Source organism: Notolepis coatsorum, assembly GCF_963971535.1.
Source record: "Notolepis coatsorum genome assembly, chromosome: 1".
NCBI lineage: Eukaryota > Metazoa > Chordata > Actinopteri > Aulopiformes > Paralepididae > Notolepis > Notolepis coatsorum.
Window position 1 is genome coordinate 282,187,289 of NC_140165.1, and position 20,369 is coordinate 282,207,657.

At 41.2% G+C, this 20,369-nt stretch overlaps 1 protein-coding gene across 1 annotated transcript in view; it reads left to right on the plus strand.

The window, feature by feature from the left end:
- Positions 1–6,064: 6,064 nt before the first annotated feature.
- Positions 6,065–20,369, plus strand: part of LOC311228747 (solute carrier family 25 member 36-A-like) — a gene marked incomplete at its 3' end in the record, with an annotated part of 65,225 nt that continues 50,920 nt past the window's right edge. The window contains exons 1-2 of the mRNA XM_084314690.1: positions 6,065–6,494; positions 17,358–17,519. Coding sequence (XP_084170816.1) covers positions 6,454–6,494; positions 17,358–17,519 — 203 coding nt within the window. The 5' untranslated portion in view covers positions 6,065–6,453. The remainder of the gene's footprint in view (positions 6,495–17,357; positions 17,520–20,369) is intronic.

A 20,369-nucleotide genomic window follows, 5' to 3' on the forward strand; every position in this document is an offset into this window, starting at 1 on the left:
ACTCTGTCGTCTACTCTAAGCCATCCTAGGTTGTCAAAATGGGCAGAGGTGAGGTGTTTTAGGAGTAAGGTCAAGCAGTAGTCTGACCAGTTTGTTTTGTGATGTTTGTAATCTTGTTTTAGCGCCTTTGAGGTGCTTTGGTACCATGAGGTGCAAGCATAGTCGTAGTACCCTTGAATGAGTGCTCCTGTAGAGTCTTCAGGGTATTCTTGTTTAGCAGAGAGGAGATCCGGTACAAGAATCTTGTTTGTTGGTTGACTTTTTTGATTACATTGGTTGCCATTTTGTCACAGGAAAGATTTGCCTTTAGGATGGAACCCAGGTATGTAATTTCATCTTTCCTTGTGACAATATTGTCACCCACTGTAACAGAGAAGCTGTTGGTCTTGCTGAGTTTGTTATTTGATCCAAAGAGTATGGACTCTGTTTTACCCAGGTGTAATGATAGTTTGTTATCAGCGAGCCAGGTGCAGATTCTGCCGAGTTCAGAGCTGAGGGCTTTTTCAACCTGCAACTTGTCCCTGTCAGAGACCAGCAGGGCTGAGTCGTCCGCAAACAGGAACAAGTTGCAGTCACAAGCTGATGACATGTAATTTGCATAAATTAGGAACAGTAACGGTCCTAGTATGCTTCCTTGTGGAACACCACATCTCACGGGAGGGGGGGGGATAGTGTACCGTTTACCTCCACCATCTGTTCTCTTCCCTCCAGGTATGATTGCATCCAGCTCACTGATGAACTATCAAAACCAATTGCTTTTAGCTTGTCAATCAGAATGGAGTCTACCCCCTGAGCCACTGTCACCCTCAAATAGATCAAGCAAAGTAGAAATGTTTTTTGTTCTTGTTGTTGATTTAGTCATACAGTATTTGCAGTTTATATATATATTATTTCGCAAATAGTAGGGGGTTCCCTGACGTTCCCGGTCAAATTCCAAATCAAGTCTCTGACATCAAGGCCACCTAATCATCCCGCCCCAGTCCCTGTCTCCTGATCCTTTCAGCCATTGTGTAGTGTGTTGTGTGCCTACTGCCTAGTGCCACTGACTGTATGGCAGGCAGCCATTGAGCCTGCGTAGCCTCAAGGTTGTGTGCTACACAATGGTGTTGAAGGAGGCAATTCCCACCCTCCATTGTAAAGTGATTTTTAAGTGTCTAGTAAAGCGCTTTGAGTGTCTAGAAAAGCGATATATAAATGCAATTCATATTCATTCATTCAGAACATCACACAGTCTCAATGGTAAAGTAGAGCTTTTAAACCCAGGGGCAAAGGACAAATTAAATGTCACTTCTATTGAATGGTTAGAACCACTGACTGACTTTGCGTTTTGTATGATAAGGATCAGATTGTGATCAGACCGCTTGCAGGAAAGACAGTCGACAGCTGAGAACCAGTGAGCGCACGAGACTCGTCTCTACGATCCTCTGCCGAACAGAAGCCAGTCAGTTAGTAATGTAATTAGGTAGCGAGAGAAAACTCACGGCACATGATCTGGCCTTGTTCAATTGTCCCTCTAATTATGAAACCAAGTGGCGTATGTATTTTATTCTGAGGCTCAGATTGGTAAACCACATTTTCTCATGACTGTGTAATGTTGTCAGCTCCCAGACAGTAACTCAGTCCTCCATCTCTCTCACAGAGATACACTCACACTATGGGGCTCTGGGACCTGGCGTGAGGTGACGTTACAAAGATGCCATTGGTAGTGGTTGACTCCGGTTGACTGTATGCGTTGACAGGCAAATTCCTGGGTTAGAAGATGGTTTATAAGTTGATTTGTGTGAAAGGCTGCCACAGAAAATCTCACAACCATCATCATCTCCATCCCTTCCTCCACTTATGTACATTTAGCAGTTTTTTTGTTAGATCTCAATGCAAATTAATGTAAATGGTCCACCAAAGATGGCGAGCTGCATTTATAGCACCGTGTAGCACCGTCTAACTTCCTACCACTTCCTGAGCCCTCTCACTCACTCACTCACACACACACACACACACACACACACACACACACACACACACACACACACACACACACACACACACACACACACACACACACACACATGAACGCATACACACGTGTGCGCATGCACACACCCATAGTCAAAACACAGAGAACTTCTGTATGGAATATTTAGGTCACACGGAAATGGATTGAGGTCAAATCAATCACTGTCTTGGAGTGCCAACTATTTTTGTCCACAATGTCCAAATTTATCATGTCGCACACATCATCCATAAGGCATATGTAGGTTGCAACATCCTTTCTGTCAGACATTCTTAATGCTTGAGTGCCTTGCCCAAGTCCAGAGTGTTTATATAACACCTTTCCATGAGGATGGTTAGTGTGCTAAGGAAAACAGCCATTTGCAACTCTGAGCCTGTGGAAGTTGTGCAAATTTGACAATGCCACTGCGTAATGAAGCCTGAATTCACCAAGTGTAGCAGGCTTGCCAGAGATCCTAGAACTAGCCCTAGGACAAGGTGTTTTCTGTTCTGCCTGACAGGTAGGCCTGTGTTTGGGAGAAAGTAGCCTATGCAAAACCTCTACTTACTGTAAGTAAAAGTAATGTAATCAGATTAATAATCCAAAAGAATGTTAATCTGATCAAAGCCCTCCATTCAAAATTGTACTCAAAGGTATTGAAGATATTAAAGGATAATCCCAGTTCATTTCAACCTAGACCCAATTTTTTCCACCATCTTGCTATTGATTCTGATCGCTGCACTACCACTGGATTAAATAAATGAAACAATAGGCTACATAGTATTATTGTAATGTACCGGTATGTATAATAAATATGGTAGTGATGTTATGTATGTCGTGCACTGTACACCATGTCTGTCAATATTTTCTAACTCTGTAAACTCGCCAAGACAAATTCCAGTACATTCTGGCAAACACTTTCTGATTGTACAATTTTCACAATTTCATTTTCACATAAAATGGTTAACACTATGGCGGCTGATTGGCGCAGTGGGCAAGGCGCTCGCCACTAAGGCAGGAGACGCTGGGTTCGAGCCCAGCTCTCAGCGTTGCTACCGGCTGGCCGGTCGTTCATACTAACACAATTGGCAAGTGTTAGAGGGTGGGAAAGCCGGTGGGTGGGGATTGGACGTTGTGGACAGAGACTCCTACAGGTCGGTTTGGTGACGCTGGTGCGGCGGAAGCAGGAAGTATCGGGGGCAGCGTGAGCCTCCCACGCATTACACCTCGCCACTAAGAGTTCGAGCTGCTGCGGTGAAAAGATGCGACAGGCTGCCTCCTCGTGTACCGGAGGGGACACATGATGCAAGGCTTCTGTCCTCACTACAGCCGACCAGTGGGAGGCATAGTCTAGCAATGTTCAAGACAAGGGAGGGAAGAATTGGATACTACGAAATTGGGATGGGAGAAAAAAATTTGAAAATGGGGAGAAAAAGTGGATAAAAAAAATGGTTAACACTAGAATTACCGGGATTCCGTAACTAAAGGCCATAGCATTCATTCTGACTGCTCACATATTACTGGCATATCATTTCAATTAAAAATGTTTTATGTTAGAACCGGTAATAAGGACAACATCAGGACAACAATTCTAATGAGATTTATGGTTTATTAAATAATTCAGAATGACAGCCACTTGGAAAAGACAAAAATGTGCTATCAGGTGCTAAAAATGAACTGATTCATAAAAAAGTTGTTAAGAGATTTTGTTATAGGCTACATATAGTACATATTACATGATATACTATCTACTATTTATACCAACAATACTTTATCTACTTTTGTACTAAGAAATACCTTCAGTGATAGTATAGGCTAGGCTATAATATAATAAGCAAATAATATACTATTTTTAATACCAACAATACATTTGGTAGGACCAGAGATAAACTTAGTAATTGTTCTTGTTTCACAACTCAGTCTCACAACAGTTACTGCTGCTATTGAGATTGTTCAGTTAGGCTATTTGATGTTTTAGGTTAAAAAGAGTCCTTTCTCCCTTGGTTTGAACGAGACTGGGTTTAAACTTTTCTTTTATGTTAGACAAAAAAGAGTATTAGTCAATAGACACCTGTCAGAGTGGGAAAAATAGCAAACACTGGGATGACACACCATCTAAAACCTATGAGGTCAAAATTACCTCTATGGCCTTTCTGGGTAGGAATTCACCCCCATCCCTTCCTCGCTTTTGTGTTTTGTAATTCTAATCTAAAAATGAGGTAGACTAAAATATACAGACTGTCAAGGACCGGTACCCTCGTGGCTTTTATTCCAACAAATCTATTACGTGTCTAAATTTAAAAACAGTCCAAATTACTGCCTTGGCCTTTCTAGTGTAAATAGAAAACAACATATAATTGTGTACATACTAACTGTACATTGGATTATCCAAGAAACCTTACTTGGTCCCAAGAAGAGGGTCTTGTGTATTATTGGGTTAAGACATTTACTGTACATTGGAGGGGGTTGGGTTAGGACATTTACAGGGGCCAGTTTCTAATTGCAGTCTCCCGTAGGTGCTCTTTGAGAGTGGTTTTGAAAGTGGGTAGTGATTCACATTCCTTTAGGCTGTGGGTAGGGCGTTCCACATTGATGTGGCATAATTGCTAAACGTGTTTAGTCCCTTGTTTGAGCCGAATCTGGGTTTCACATGATTTGTGAAGCTCCCTCTGGTGTTGTGGTCGTGGTATTCACTGACCTTTGGGAAGTAATTTGACATGTACATGGGTACCTTAGTCGTGTAGTGTATCTTGTAGACCAGGCCCATTGCAAGTTGCTGTACTCTACTCTAAGCCATCCTAGGTTGTCAAAGTGGGCAGGGGTGAGGTGGGTTCTAGGAGTAAGGTCAAGCAGTAGTCTGACTGTCTGACCAGTTTGTTTTGTGATGTTTGTAATCTTGTTTTTAGCGCCTTTGGTGCCTTTGGTGCCTTTGGTGCTTTGGTACCATGAGGTGCACGCATAGTCGTAGTACCCTTGAATGAGTGCTCCTGCCAGAGTCTTCAGGGTATTCTTGTTTAGGAAGCTCAACAAATCATGTTAAACCCAGATTCGGCTCAAACAAGGGACTAAACACGTTTCGCAATTATGCCACAACAATGTGGAATGCCCTACCCAAAGCTGTAAAGGAATGTGAATCCCTGCCCACATTCAAAACCGCTCTTAAAGAGCACCTACGGGAGGCTGCAATTCGAAACTGGCCACCGTAACCACCACCTCCTAATAGACAGTCTCCTCCCCACCGCATGTATATATTCCCTCCCCGCCGTATGTATATTTCTCTCCCACCCACCCACCCCCTCCTAATGTACAGTCCCCTCCCCATCATATGTATATACTCTGTCAGGATCTAGGGGTAACAGTACTGTATATTTGAATACCGTTTATGTCACAAATGTATCAGTACTAAATACCTATATATATGTCCCTATGCCATAAATGTCATGTATGTTGTGTATGTCATAAATGTCTATATGAAATGAAAATGAGGGACCCTGATGGAAACAAGACAAACGTCTTTCTCAGGTCTGCATCCCCTTAACAATTGTATGTATTGAGCCGTACTGTATTGTACCCATTCTGAAATCTGTTAAATAAAGTTTTCATTCATTCATTCATTCATTCATTCATTCATTCATTCATTCATTCATTCATTCATTCATTCATTCATTCATTCATTCATTCATTCATACCAGAGAGGAGATCGGGTACAAGAATCTAGTTCGTTGGTTGACTTTTTTTTTATTACATTGGATGCCATGTGTTCTACTGTACCAGTAAAAACTACTGGTACAGTAGTTGGTCTGAGACTGAGTTGAGTCCTGTTCTTTTTCCACAGTAAAATAATCCCAAACATCTCTCGGCTGCATGATGATCATGATACCCTTCGCTTTGAGACCCATCCTCTGCTTGTTCAGAGAGCTTTCATCACGTGAGAAAAAGTAGTGTGGGCGGGATTTACTGACGTAACCACACACTCCAACCAATGACAGCATCTGTTGTGCGGCTTCCCATTCGCGGATAAACATTGTGACCTGTCTCGCTGGCTTCCAGTGAAGCGAAGCGGGCAAGGCGAGTGTGTGGACGAGGCCGTCAGAGCGTCGCTGTACTGCTGCAACATTGGATTTATTCACATTTTTTTCTCCACACACACGATGGTGAAATATCCTTTTTAACGAGGAGGAGACTTGCTAAACTGCTGCCCTGACTCCTGCTGCTGTTTTCTACAGCGGGGACGTTAGCTCGGCGAGCTAACCCGAGCTAGCTAGCTAACCTAAGCTAGCTGTCCTCGTTTTTTTTTCTTTTCTTTTTTTTCTGGCAACTGACCTCCAGCACCACAACAACACAGAGGCGCTGAGACACACTCACTAGCCAGCTCGGAGGTGGTCATTCACCCACCCGCCGTCGTGAAGTACCCGCCTTGTCCCCAAGTGGTCCAGTAGACCGTACCTGAATAATGAGACAGGATGAGTCAGAGAGACACCCTGGTTCATCTGTTTGCTGGAGGGTATGTATGAAATGTCACACAATACACAACACTGGGGCTAACGACGAGAGCTAGCGCGTCCACTGCACCGCTATGATCTAGGTTAACCTTTGGTTAGTCATCTAACGTTACATCGTAAAAAAGGAAGCATAAATGATCTATATTCTTAATTCGCATTCTTAACTGTAAATAAACATTGCCCACGGCGTGCAGAATATGTCTAGTTAGCCTGGTCCGTGTGCACCTGTAAATCTAGCCGTGTTTGATTGATTGATTGAAAAGTTTATTAACAGATTGCAGAATGGGTACAGTACAGTACAGCTCAATACATACAATTGTTAAGGGGATGCAGACCAGAGAAAGAATTGTCTTGTTTACATCAGGGTCCCCCAGTGTAAACAAACACAACTGATAGAGTTGGTTATCAAGGGAGGGACTTTAACATCGGCAGTGACCTGCCTGATGGAGGCTGGCACTCAATCTATTCCAGTATTCTCCACAAACTCACCACGGACAGTCCACTCCAAAGCCTCATTTCCCAAAAAATAATCAGCAAAAATGGATATCCTTAACTGACACAACATTAACGGCACTTGTTAGGTTGCAAGGATACAGTCTGTCTGCTGCTGTGTGTGTTTCCTGTTTTACTCACACCAGCCTGCCTGCCTCCCTCCACAACCATAACTTGTGGGGAACACAGTCTTGGGTTATGACAAAGCCATACGGTGTGCCATAACGCTAGTCTGAGTCTCTGTACATACTCATAGTATAGCCTCTGTCTCTTTTCTGCTGCTGTGTGTATCCTCTATTTCATTATGAATTGAAAATGGGGGGAAAGACGAAAGTCTTTCTCTGGTCTGCATCCCCTAACAATTGTGTTTATTGAGCCGTACTGTATTGTACCCATTCTGCAATCTGTTGATACAAATTTCAATCAATCAATCTGAATCTCCACACCCCAGCCTGCCACCACCACATCTTGTGAGAACTTGTGGGAAACGTGGAGGTGTGTATGCCACAGATTATGGTTATGTTGTTCTCCAATACATGTTAGCCTGTCCCTGCCTAAACACTGTCGGCAGGCCTTATCTCCCTCAGATGCCATCTCAACCTCAGTATCGATTGATAATTAACCTTACCTAAAGATAACGTCTGTCACGCTTTCTCTGTTGATACTAGCTGCATGTCACGTCCAGCCTATCCTAGTTCAGCACAGTACAGTCTTGTCTGCTCTAGTTTGTTTCCATTTTTACTGAACTAATCATGTTTGGAGCTGCACAGAGGAAATACAAGGCATGACATGGTCAGTCAGTCATAGAATACCAGAGCTGAGCACTTCTCACTGGGCTGAGCCAAGGCCTTCAGTCCACTACGTTGATTCTGAATAAGAATGTTTTACCCATGTGACTTGTGTATTTATGTGCTGTTTTCTTCGTGTAAAATATCTGCATCAGTGCATTAACTAATAATCGGGAAATGTGCGTATGTGTTAGGTTGAATGTGGCACCATACTTCTTATACTTATATTCCACCCCACCACAATATCAGACAAACCCACCACTAATGGCTTAGATACCCCCCACATACGAACCCAATGACATCATCATACGTGCGGCGTGCGCTTTCTGTGTAGCTTGTATAGAGTATGCCTCTGTCATCTTATTAATTTCAGGTTGTCACCGTACACCACACGTAACAACACGTGAACCTGGGGTAAACACTGCATTGATCACAAAGCTTCCTGTTGTTCCCAGAAAACGCAAAACATTCCCGACGACCCTTCCATTCCCACGCTGCACTGTTCCACCGCCACATGCTGGAGAGCTTTAGAATTCCACAAACTGCTGTCATGTTTTGAATTTAATCGATGCGGTTTGCGTGCTTGTTCCCTGTATGTTATCTGTGTTCGCTCTAGGCTTGGGACCGACAGTAAATTTATTTGAGAATCGACGATGGATTGAATTGATAATCTAGCTGTCGATGTTAGGATGATTTGTTTTGCCAGAAAAACACTGCCAAATAGAATCGACAATTAATGATGGCTTAGGGGGCTCGATTGGTCCATGCAGCTTGGCACACAATCTTGGTACTTTGAGGAGTATACAATTACACTCTTATTCTGAGGAATGTAGTGTAAGATGTAGACTAGGCTAAGGTGTGAGCAATGCAGGGCTCCAGACTGTGACCAAAATGGTCAGATATGTGACTGTAGTGTGGCATGATAGTCACCGTCTTCAAAGTCTAAATTTCATCTCACCTACTGCCCAGCCAACAGTCTCGCATGCACATCAAAAGTGACAGACAGTAAGCAGAATAGCATCAGGTAAAATGCAAAACACTCACGTATGGCTTAATGGCTTTACTTCACCGAATCAGACAATGACGGCAACAGATGATCGTATTTCAGAGAAATATTTCTCTGCCCCCCCCGTACAGTGCTTCAGCAAATCAACCAGTACCACAAGCGGATGAAACGGAATTCAGATCCTGAAATAGAACAGGCGAGTGTGGATACAGGGACAGCCAGAGAAAGTCCTGCCTAGCAACGTGTTTTTTTTTTCTTGCAGAGTTTCAATGGCTAAAGTACAACAACTAGACAATTACATACTCTGTACATAGTCTACTGTGAGAAGTTGGAGCTGAGGGACTGTCCCTCAGTCTGGACAGAGCGAGAGAGTGCAGATTGCGCTCGTAACTCCAGTTGATGCAGGAGATGCAACATATTAGGTTATTTTATGTCGACATTGTTCAATTATATAATAGAATACCTATTATGTCAGCCACTGCTCGTGGCAGAGAAACCTAATACTCAGCTTAAAATATTTTGCTAATGTCAAGTCTCTGTCATTATCGATCATCAATGCAAAACTAGGGTATGCAAATTAAGACAAACTATTCATCAGCATGCAAGGTCATTGATTAATATACCATGCTGTACCAAAAAGAAAAAAAACAAGTACGACCAAATCATGTGCTTGTGAGACTAATTGAGAGAGTTGGTAGGCAAAATCTATTCTGGAGCCCTGCTGTCTCTTAACACATCCAGTGCCAGTCACGAGAGGTCGCTGTGGGCCACGTGTGCCAGCGCTTAATGAATGGGGAATCTGGGATACATGCCGGCCGGTGTTTGCAGTGCTAAAACTATATTAAATATTATAGCTATGGATTAGGGCTGGGCGATAAAACGATAACAATAACTATCGTGATAAATTATTTCCTCGAAATAAACATGAAACGTGGTCGCAATGTTTCGATATATCGATTTTCCAAGCTTGGATATGAGCACACGCACTAACAACCAATCGGTGAAGGAGATGGCCGACAGCGGAAGGAGACCCGGAAGGACCCGGAGGTAGGACTCAGTAGTAAACAAGGCTGGCTAGGCTAATTAGCTTGCACGGCGCTATTTTACAGTTTACCTGCCGAGTTGGTGTGTGTTTTGAATTCTGAGGGTAACTGTTATAGTAGTGTGGGGTATACGGTGGACGTCGTTGCAATGTATTGGGGCGGAACAGAGTATTTTATGGTCATTGTCATGGAATACTCCGCTTGCTCGAGTACTCTGGCTAACTAACGTGCGCGGATTGATGACGACATCAACTCGACTCGAGACATTCGCAGCAGCAAAACAAGTATATTAATAGCCCGTCCATCGGCGCCGGGCATAAGAAGTTAATTAAACTTGACAGACATTATATCGATGATAATTATCGATATCGAGTTATATGAAAATAATTTAATAATTTTATCGCGATAACGTTTTTAGCCATATCGCCCAGCCCTACTATGGATCTATTAATTAGGGATGAATTAGGTACTTTTAAGGGTACCGACCGAATCACGTCGGTACTACAGAGTACCGATTCGGGTGATATCCGTCTGTGCCACATTTCGGTACTTACTTAACACTTTAATCGCCATGGACGCCTTAACTCGTCATTCCCCGCCATGCTAATTCTGCCAATGACGCCGTAACACGTCATTGAGATCAATATTTCAAAAATCTGTGATCGCAATCATATTTCTCCCGCGGAGACTTGAGATCTACTGTTGATCCCCTCTCAACTCCAACGGTTCAAGAGCGCCATCTGGTGGCCCATCGGCGGATCGCCCAAACCGGAAACGGAAACTGGTGCTAGGGCTGGGCGATATGGCCAAAAACGTTATCGCGATAAAATGATAAAATTATTTTCATATAACTCGATATCGATAATTATCGTCGATATACATTTCTGTCAGTAATTAACTTATTATGCCCGGCGCCGACGGACAGGCTATTAATAGACTCACTTTGTTTGCTGCGCCGGTCACTACGAGACAAGTTGGAGAGCCGTTGCTCGCGTGTCGAGCCAACCTTTGAGAAGCGTCGTGGTCCCGGCTTGAATTCTCCATGAATGTGTCCAAGTCCATAATCCATATAAATCCATTTTGTTATATATAACTGTTCCAACACAGTCTGAATGAATGTTTTCTCTTGTGATTATGCCGTGTGATTTCAAAACACCAAAACTGAATGTCTTGTCTCGAGTTGATGTCGTCATCACGGTCATCAGTCCGCGCACCTTCTGCTACGCAGTACACACACAGCCCAGTGCATAGATTATTATATTCCACCAGGGGGCAACCTACCACCACTGGATCATATGCATAAAATGGAACACTGTTTGGTCCAAGCTTGGGAAATCGATATATCGAAACTTTGCGACCACGCTTCATGTTTATTTCGAGGAAATAATTTATCGCAATGATTATCGTTATCGTTTTATCGCCCAGCCCTAACTGGTGCTCATCCAAATTCGGTCCGATCACTCGCTATAGGTCCCGGGACTCGAGCTAGACACAATGGATAGCGATCCGTTACCAATAACTCGATAAACATGATTTGGACGTATATACTATTATACAACCTGGAGATGGATTGCATATTTCAACATCCTATAATAGGAATATTTTTGCTCCACGCTCATCGCCCAACGGCCCGAGGAGACTGGGGTAAGTTTCAGCGTTTTATTTACCGTGTTCGATACAAACTGCTCTAATGATCATATCACCCACACTAGATGAATCATCTAACGTTGGCCACGGAATTATAAACGACCCCCCCCCCCCCCCATCTGGTCAACATCAGATGATAAGTAGTAACTTCCAGAAGCATGTCTATTTGAAAAAATTTATCTCGCGCCGATCGCTATCAAACTGTATTTGATCGCAAGGTTCGGTTTTGGGGCCCAAACTCTTTCTTTTATATATTAATGATATTTGTGATGTTTCAAAACTATTACAGTTTGTCTTGTTTGCTGATGATACCAATTTTTTTTGCTCTGGAAATAATTTAAAGGAACTAGCTGAATATATTGTGTATGAAATGACAAAGCTAAAGAAATGGTTTGATGTAAATAAGCTATCACTGAATCTGAAAAAAACTAAATTTATGATTTTTGGCAATCGAAAACTAGATGAAAATATAGTACTGACAATAGATGGAGTTGATATAGAGAGAGTTAATGAATTTCGTTTTCTTGGTGTGATTATGGATGATAAATTAACATGGAAATCGCACATAGCACACGTTAAAAAAAAGATGTCCAAGAGTATTTTTGTTATGAATAAAGTAAAGGATGTGTTAGAGTATGAGGCAATGAGAACACTCTACTGTTCACTCATCTCACCTTATATCAGTTATTGTGTTGAAGTATGGGGGAATACTTATGGGACCAATATAAAACCATTATATATACTACAGAAGAGGGCCATAAGAATCACACATAAAGTGAGTTATCGAGAACACACAAATACATTATTTATTAAATCTAGAATAATTAAACTTGAAGACATGGTTAAGTTTCAAACAATGTTAATTATGTTTAGGGCAAGAAATAATACACTGCCAGAAAAACTACAAAATCTTTTTCATTTAGAAAGTGAGTTTAGTAGGAGAAAATACAATTTTAAACATCAGTTTGCACGTACCACACTTAAACAGATGTGTCCTTCAGTTATTGGTGTAAAGTTGTGGAATTCTCTCCATAGCGAGCTTAAGGGATGTAGTAGTGTTTATCTATTCAAAAAAATTATAAAAAATAAATATTTACTCAGTATAAAAATCAAATGTGATCTGAATAGTGAGATCTTTTCTTTTCTCTTTTTTTCTCTTTTTCTTTTCTTCTTTCTTCTTTATTATTTATTATTATTTAATTTTTTCCTTGTTTAACTGTGAATTGTGTTTCTTGTATAATGGTATAAATTATTATTTGTATAAATTAGGTTGTACGCCGACCATTAAGAAAATACTTCTTTAGTTTAGGAATAAGGGGCAGGTAACTATAAGATTTATTCTTCTTCCTGCTCCTTTTGTCCATGGAATGTTATTTATGATTGTGTAATGAAGAAACTCTGATTGTATGATTCCATGTGGCAAATAAAAACTCTGAATCATCAATATAATGCATTTAGGGCTATAAATCACGTTCTGCAGAATGCTGCAGAAAATGATAAAAACATATTTATACTAGACCGCATTTTAGTATGAATATGTGAATGAAAAAGTATAACGTTCCTACATCCTGAACGATAGATAATTGACCTTGAATGGGCCATAGTAATGTCAATTTAGCAATACAATTTAAAAAGTTATAGCCCTGCAAAGAAGGGGAACATCTCCATAGACGAATAGAGCTGGCAGAGGATGGTATAAGGATGTACATAAGCCTGGCAAAGAAAGTGTTAATTATTATTTTTTTGTGCGATGACGTCAATGTTTAGTTTACCACGAAACCTACTGAAGTGTGCCGCACGTTCACATCAACGCTCACACGGACAATATATGCTTACCTAGGACTGGACTTGATTCAACAACAACAAAGCAGTCGGGGCAATGGCAAGCCGAAAACGGTTGAAAAGGTGTTGTTACACTTTACAAAGCTAGATGCAGACAACGCTCGCTGCAATATTATATATTATATTATGATAATAAATTATTTGAAGTTTTGATTTTTTTTTTACAACTGAGGTAGGTAGATTACATTTTGAGACTAAAGTACTGAAAAAAGGTACCGTTGCCGGTATCGTTTCACAGGTACCGGTATCGTTTCAAATGTGAAAGGTACCCAACCCTACTAATTAGTGTTGTCAAAAATATCGAAGTATCGATACTGAATATTTAAAACGGCTTCGATACTCATTTCCCGAAATACCGATACTTTCTGCAGTATCGGTACCAGCTGGCGAGTGTTCTACAGCAAGTTGTTGACACGCTGTTCAGAGCGCGCTTGCCCCTCCGCCTGCTCCAGCCCTCCCCTCACAGAGTCACAGAGCCGTCTTCAGTTTACAAACATTTTAGCTGAAGATGGCAAATGCAGAGCCTCCGCAACTTGTGCTTGTGGATAAAGAAAACAGCAGAAGTGCTGTTTGGAGGTACTTCGGGTTTGAAGTAAACAACGAAGGACAAGCTAAAAATTCCCCAATGCTATTTGCAAGCGGTGTTACAGAGCAGTGCCAGCGCGGATCTCCATAAAGAAATGAAAGAGGTTCGTGACAGCTGCTCTTTCAACGTCACTGTGACTGAAGCATTAAACCATTAACTCTAGTTTAATACATGATACGTTGTCTACTGATGGCGCATAATATCAACAGCTGATTCGTTGTAACGTTACAGCTATCAGCTAACGTTAGCTACTGCTAGCCGTTAGCTCCGTTAGCTTAGCTTAGCTGGCCACATTTATAATTACTCCATGGAAACGGAGTAACGTTAACGTTTAAACGTTATGTCGAGGTCGTACCAGGGTTTCCGTTAGAATTTTTTTTTGCAGGTCTGAGTGTCCGGTAGATTTCAATCTACCGGACAAATGGGATAAATTCCGGTCAGAGTTTATTGAGCTTAAAAACAATTGATATGCCTATATAAAGAATGACATCATCAAGGCATTTATAATATTTTAACTTAAAACTAGGCTACTTTTGCGTATATACAGTCATTAATATATTCCAAATAAAATAAGTCCCTCGAGACTTCGTGCTGCTGCCGACTTGAGGTGTCGGTGGGCAGTCTGCCCGACCTTAATAAACAGCAGTCTGTTATAATCACATTTTTATGAGCTAACGAATTCCGTTATATTGGACATTTATATTAATTATATCAAGCGAAGAACTGAACATTATCGTGGGTTTGCGTGATTTATATCTCCACCTCCCAACGACTTGGTGCTGGTCATAATGTCCGGTGAAAATAATTCCCTCTAAACACAATTAGATTATTTGAATTGTATTAAAATAGGCTAAAATTAAATAGCCTATGCGATGAACGAAACAAACAATCATTAAGCAGCCGGTCTAATAATGACATTGTCTTGTCAGCGCGAGCTGGCTGCTGATATATTTACGTGAAGCATGGAGCAGCAGTGTTTTTAGGTCCGGTCTGGAAACCGCTCAGCAGCGCCCCCACCCAACAGCTGAATTGCTAATGGCTGAATTGGAGTACTGCACCCTGCCGGCCGGCAGATGGATGCTTCTCGCAAATATATCAGCAGCCAGCTCGCGCTGACAAGACAATGTCATTATTAGACCGGCTGCTTAATGATTGTTTGTTTCGTTCATCGCATAGGCTATTTAATTTTAGCCTATTTTAATACAATTCAAATAATCTAATTGTGTTTAGAGGGAATTATTTTCACCGGACATTATGACCGGAGAGATTAAATATGTCGGACTTCAACAGATTTTGCCGGTCAAAAACCGGTAATTACCGGCTAACGGAAACGCTGGGTCGTACAATACTACAGTCGACATAAGGTTAATGTTACCCCGTTTCCATGAAGTGTTTAAATAGCAGCAATCTTGTTGAAAATGTAACGTTACTAAAATGCTCCGAGCATAGCCTCTCTCTCTCTCTCTCTCTCTCGCTCGCTCGCTCTCGTTATCTTTAAATAAAAATCAAAACTGTTACTAACTGTAATACAAACAGTTCAGTTTGTCAGGTACATGCAACACAGATTACAGTGTTTACATCTGTCTGCTTGAGAAAATACCATGTTCTGCATTTGCAATAAAAATGATTGAAGTGAGATGAACAGTTATTTTTAAATGTGTGATCTAAAGATAAACAAAGGGTTTTAAAAGTGTTATATTTATCTTCTCTTATAGTACCAGAGAGAAGCTGAGGAGAATCAACCAGCAACAAAAGCTAAATTTGTTAAAAAAATAAATAAATAAAAAAAAATATATATATATATATATATATATATATTTTTTTTTGGTATCGAAATGGTATCGATACTTTTCAAGGTATCGTATCGAAGTCGAAATTCCAGTATCGTGACAACACTACTACTAATAATATAGTCGATTGTCATTGAGTTTCTTCTGGTCAAGATGCAAAAAACAGATACATTTTTCATCAATACATTCCCGTTTTATACCGTGGTGAATATGAGTATAGTTTTAGAGTAATTCTGTGTAATCCCAGGAAACGCAGCTAAACATCGTTTTATTGCATTTAATTAGGTAGTGTGCCATTCCTTGCTTGGACAATCAATCTGAAATCAACGCTAGATTATCGGTATTATGTTTCATCATGCATGCATGAAAGGGTGGGGGGGGGGGTTCTATGCTTCGATCGTCACCAACGGAATATGTTACACAGTACTAGGGGTGGACGGTATAAACGGTATACGGTATAAACGGTATGGATTTTGACTATACTTTGTAAGGCCTAACAAAATTAATAGTTGGTTTCCGGTTGCCGACCGACCCTGCCGATTTAGGTGCGACCCAATATATTTTATGAGTTATTTTTTTATTATTATTAAAAAAAAAAAAAAAAAAAAAATTATTATTATTTTTTTTTGGAATAAAGTTTCATAGAAATCTTAGTCAAACATTTAGTATTATGGATATTAAACATGCTGGCAGAGTACATGCATCCATGTTGTTGTGAACATTTTAATTAAATAAAGAAATTCCCTATCCATAGTCGCCGTGGGAAAGAATAAAATAAAAAAATAAAAAAAAATAAATTCCCTACCTACCCATGGCCAAACTGACAACCAACAGGAAACCAACAATATATTTTACTTTGCCTAACCGGTAGAGCAGCTCTAAAATAGCAATGACATACTATTGGGATTCGTTGGGAGCAGCACGGAGTCTCGACTCAGGACTTATTTTATTTGGAATATAATGACTGTATACACAAAAGTAGCCTAGTTTTAAGTTAAAATATTATAAATCTACATGCCTTGAGGATGTCATTCTTTATATAGCCTGCCTATCAGGCAAAAAAAAACTGATACCGTGATATATACCGTTACCGTCTATGCTTCAAATTATACCGTGATATACATTTTAGACCATACCGTCCACCCCTACACAGTACATTACAGACGCACGCTCCGATCGCGGCGAAGGAATTATCGGATCAACGCAAGATTGATAACGTATAGCCCTTACTGATCGCAATCGTAGTAATCCAGCATTGAACATGAACGGGGGGGGCCCGACTCTCGTCGATGCATCCGCGCTTGCCTTGCCAGAGTAGTTGGACCACAGCGGCGGTATTGGACGTTTGCGATCTCAGACCCATTCAGGACAGCCTGCACAGGCTGCCCGATGAATTATCAATGGCTATGGAAATAGCGAATAAAAGAAATAACGATCCAGAAACGGGTTTATCCGTGAATGGCACTCAACCGTCGGGCGCCATAAACGGGTTTATCCGTGAATGGCACTGGATACCACTATAAGCACTAATAACACTATAAGATAAGATATTCCTTTATTGATCTCTATCTCCCTCTCTTCCTTCCTTTTTCGCCCTCATTCACCATCCTTATTTCCTGGTTACACCACCTACACACACACATCCCTTCTATCTCTCTCTCTCTGTGCCAGATGTGGGGGAACGGTAGGAGCCATACTGACCTGTCCGCTGGAAGTGGTGAAGACGCGCCTTCAGTCCTCCTCCATCACCTTCTATGTGTCTGACGTGCAGCTCAGCACTGTCAACGGGCCCATGGCCCGTATCTCCCCACCGGGGCCTCTGCACTGCCTCAGGTGGGTAACATGGAAAACATGACTTTTATCGTCACTGTGTCATATATTTGTGTAACTGCCTCTTGTCACATACAGTATATCACATTCCCCACTGGCCGCTGATCAACACCAAGGTTTGCCCAGTAGGCTACTTTGAGTATGCACTCCCAAATAGATGCCTTTTACAGTTAATGTGTGTTACATTTAGAGTTGTTCCGATACCTATACCAGTATCGGAAATGCCGCCGATACTGCCTAAAATGCTGGTATCGGCGAGTACCCTCTAATTCTGCGCTCCGATACCATATGACGTAATTTATCAACAACACTGCGGTCTGCTGAGTATTATAAAACAAACGTGTACTTTTTAACCGACGTGAATTAAAGTGTCAATGCTGTTTGTCATTTTAACAGCAGATACTTTCTTAAATGACATCCTCCCGACAGAGCGGTGTTGACAGGGAGCTCCGATGGGTTAGCTTGGTGGTGTTATTAGCATTGAATAGCTAACCGAAAGCTAGCGTTAACTAGGGATGGGTACCGAATTCGGTACTTTTGAGGTACCGAACCGAAACACGTCGGTACTACCGAGTATCGAATCAAGTGAGAAACCGAAAAAAAAATATTTTTTTATTAATTTCTTTTTTTTTTACTTTTTGTTTTTTTTACTTTTTTCTTTTCATGTCAACGTTCACACGCACAATATATGCTTACCTAGGATTTGACTTGATTCAACAACAAAGCAGTCGGAGCAATGACAAGCCGAAAACTGTCGAAATTGTAGTTATTTGAAGTTTGGATTTTTTTTTACGACTGAGGTAGGTAAATTAAATTTCTTGAGACTAAAGTACCGAAAAAAGGTACCGTTGGGTACCGGTATCGATTCACAGGTACGGGTACCGGTACCGGTATCGGTTCAAATGTGAAAGGTACCCATCCCTAGCGTTAACTAACGTTAAAGTTTTAGCTTTAACGTTACCTTGGCTAAAGTTGGGGCTATTCATAATCCAGCAATAATGGCTGCAGAACTGCAAGCAAAGTACAGCAAGTTGGCAAAGGAGTATTCATTTCACATTTTCACCAGTAACGTTAGTCTTTCCATCTACCGGTAGCTCATGCTAGCTAACCTAGCTCACGTTAACGTCGTCAGTGATCGACCACCTCGCGTACACAATTAATGACATGTAATGACAGCCATATCGGTGACAATGTTTAGCTTTTAGTGCCAAATGATAAGAGTCTGAGGCGGAGTCTCAAAAGAGAATGTTGAATATTTATTGTGCAAAAATCACAACATAGCCTCTGCTACTTAAACGGAGCCTTGTGGAAGGCTCCTCTCTTAGCTTTTTGAGAGGCTTTGGTTAGGAATGCACTCAGCCCGATACTAGTGAAATTTGATGGATCTGTGTTGGCTACACGTGGTCCGATCCATTGCCAAATTGTCATAAAGCGGTCTCGTCCACTTACAGCAGAGCTTACACCCCCCCCCCCCCCCTCTCCTTGTCTGTCAGCTGACTAGCTGAGCTGTATTCTCTTGGGCTGCTAACCATGTTAGCTTGTTTGCTAATTTTATCCAGCATAGCTGACCGGCTGACATGCAAATAACCTTGTAGGCCAGCAATGTCACTAATGCAGCCATTGATTAATTTATAATGTAGTAATTCATTCACTCACAGTTAGCCACTCTGCCACTAGTGGCTGCTCACTGGCATGACACTTAGTGTTCAATCGAAGAGCTCGGAAGGCATGATGAACGCTTTGCATCTTGTCCTTGTTTAGATTGCTGAGTAAAATTAACCTGCCACCGTGGCTGTCAACTAAAACCTCTCAAGGAGCTAACATAGAACATGTTCACCTTGATTAGTCCCGTAAATAGTGCTTGTAAGCTAGGCTGCGTGGCAGAATGAAACCTAGATTCTAGCTTGTGAATCACACAAGGTTGTCAATCAAAGCATCATTGGGGTGGGATAAATCACTTGAGAAGGGCACCACTTATAAGAAGTTATACAAATTATATTTAAAGATTTATAGACACGTGCATTTGACTTCACCAAGACATTATCTGACTGTATACAGCCACATTAGAGGCTGTTTCCTTGTGAGTTACATTGAAGGTTAAACCTAATAATCTTGTTTGGGTTGTTTTTATTGACTTTAGATTGACCATGAAGTAACGATGCATGTAGTATGCAGTATGCAGACATCGGTATCCAGTGTTTCCCACATGGTTGTATAAGCCTGTGGAGGCTGGACCTCTGTCCCTAGGGGGATTGGGCTCTTGTAAACAATTATTTTCTCTAGTAAACAATTTAACCATAAACACATTGGTTGTATATAGATATGAATGGTGATTATGACACAGCAAAAATCTGAAATTGCCAACCCCACCTTTTTTAAAGGGGCTATGCACTGCTATTCCTAGCACTATTTGGGCAACTTTACATAATTCCTGTTAGTCTATTGAAGACATTTGTAAGGTTTTTTTCAAAAAAAATTATTGTTTTATATTTCTAATCAAGTACTCGAAACCATCATTTTTCAGCCTCAAGAAATCAGGCTGTTATGGCCTGGCTCCGCCCATAAGCACTTTGAGTAACAGTCAGACCACAGTCTGCACTGGTAGAGTGGTAGAGGGAGGGAGGGAGGGGGGGGAAGAGAGAGAGAGTTCAGTTCAGTTCAGAGTTTTTATTTGCCACATGGAATAATACAATCATAGTTTCTTCATTAAAAAATCATAAATAGTCATTCCATGGACAAAAGGAGCAGGAAGAAGAATAAATCTTATAGTTACCTCACCTGCCCCTTATTCCTAAACTAACATGTATTTTCTTAATGGTCGGCGTATAACCTTATTTACACAAATAATCATTT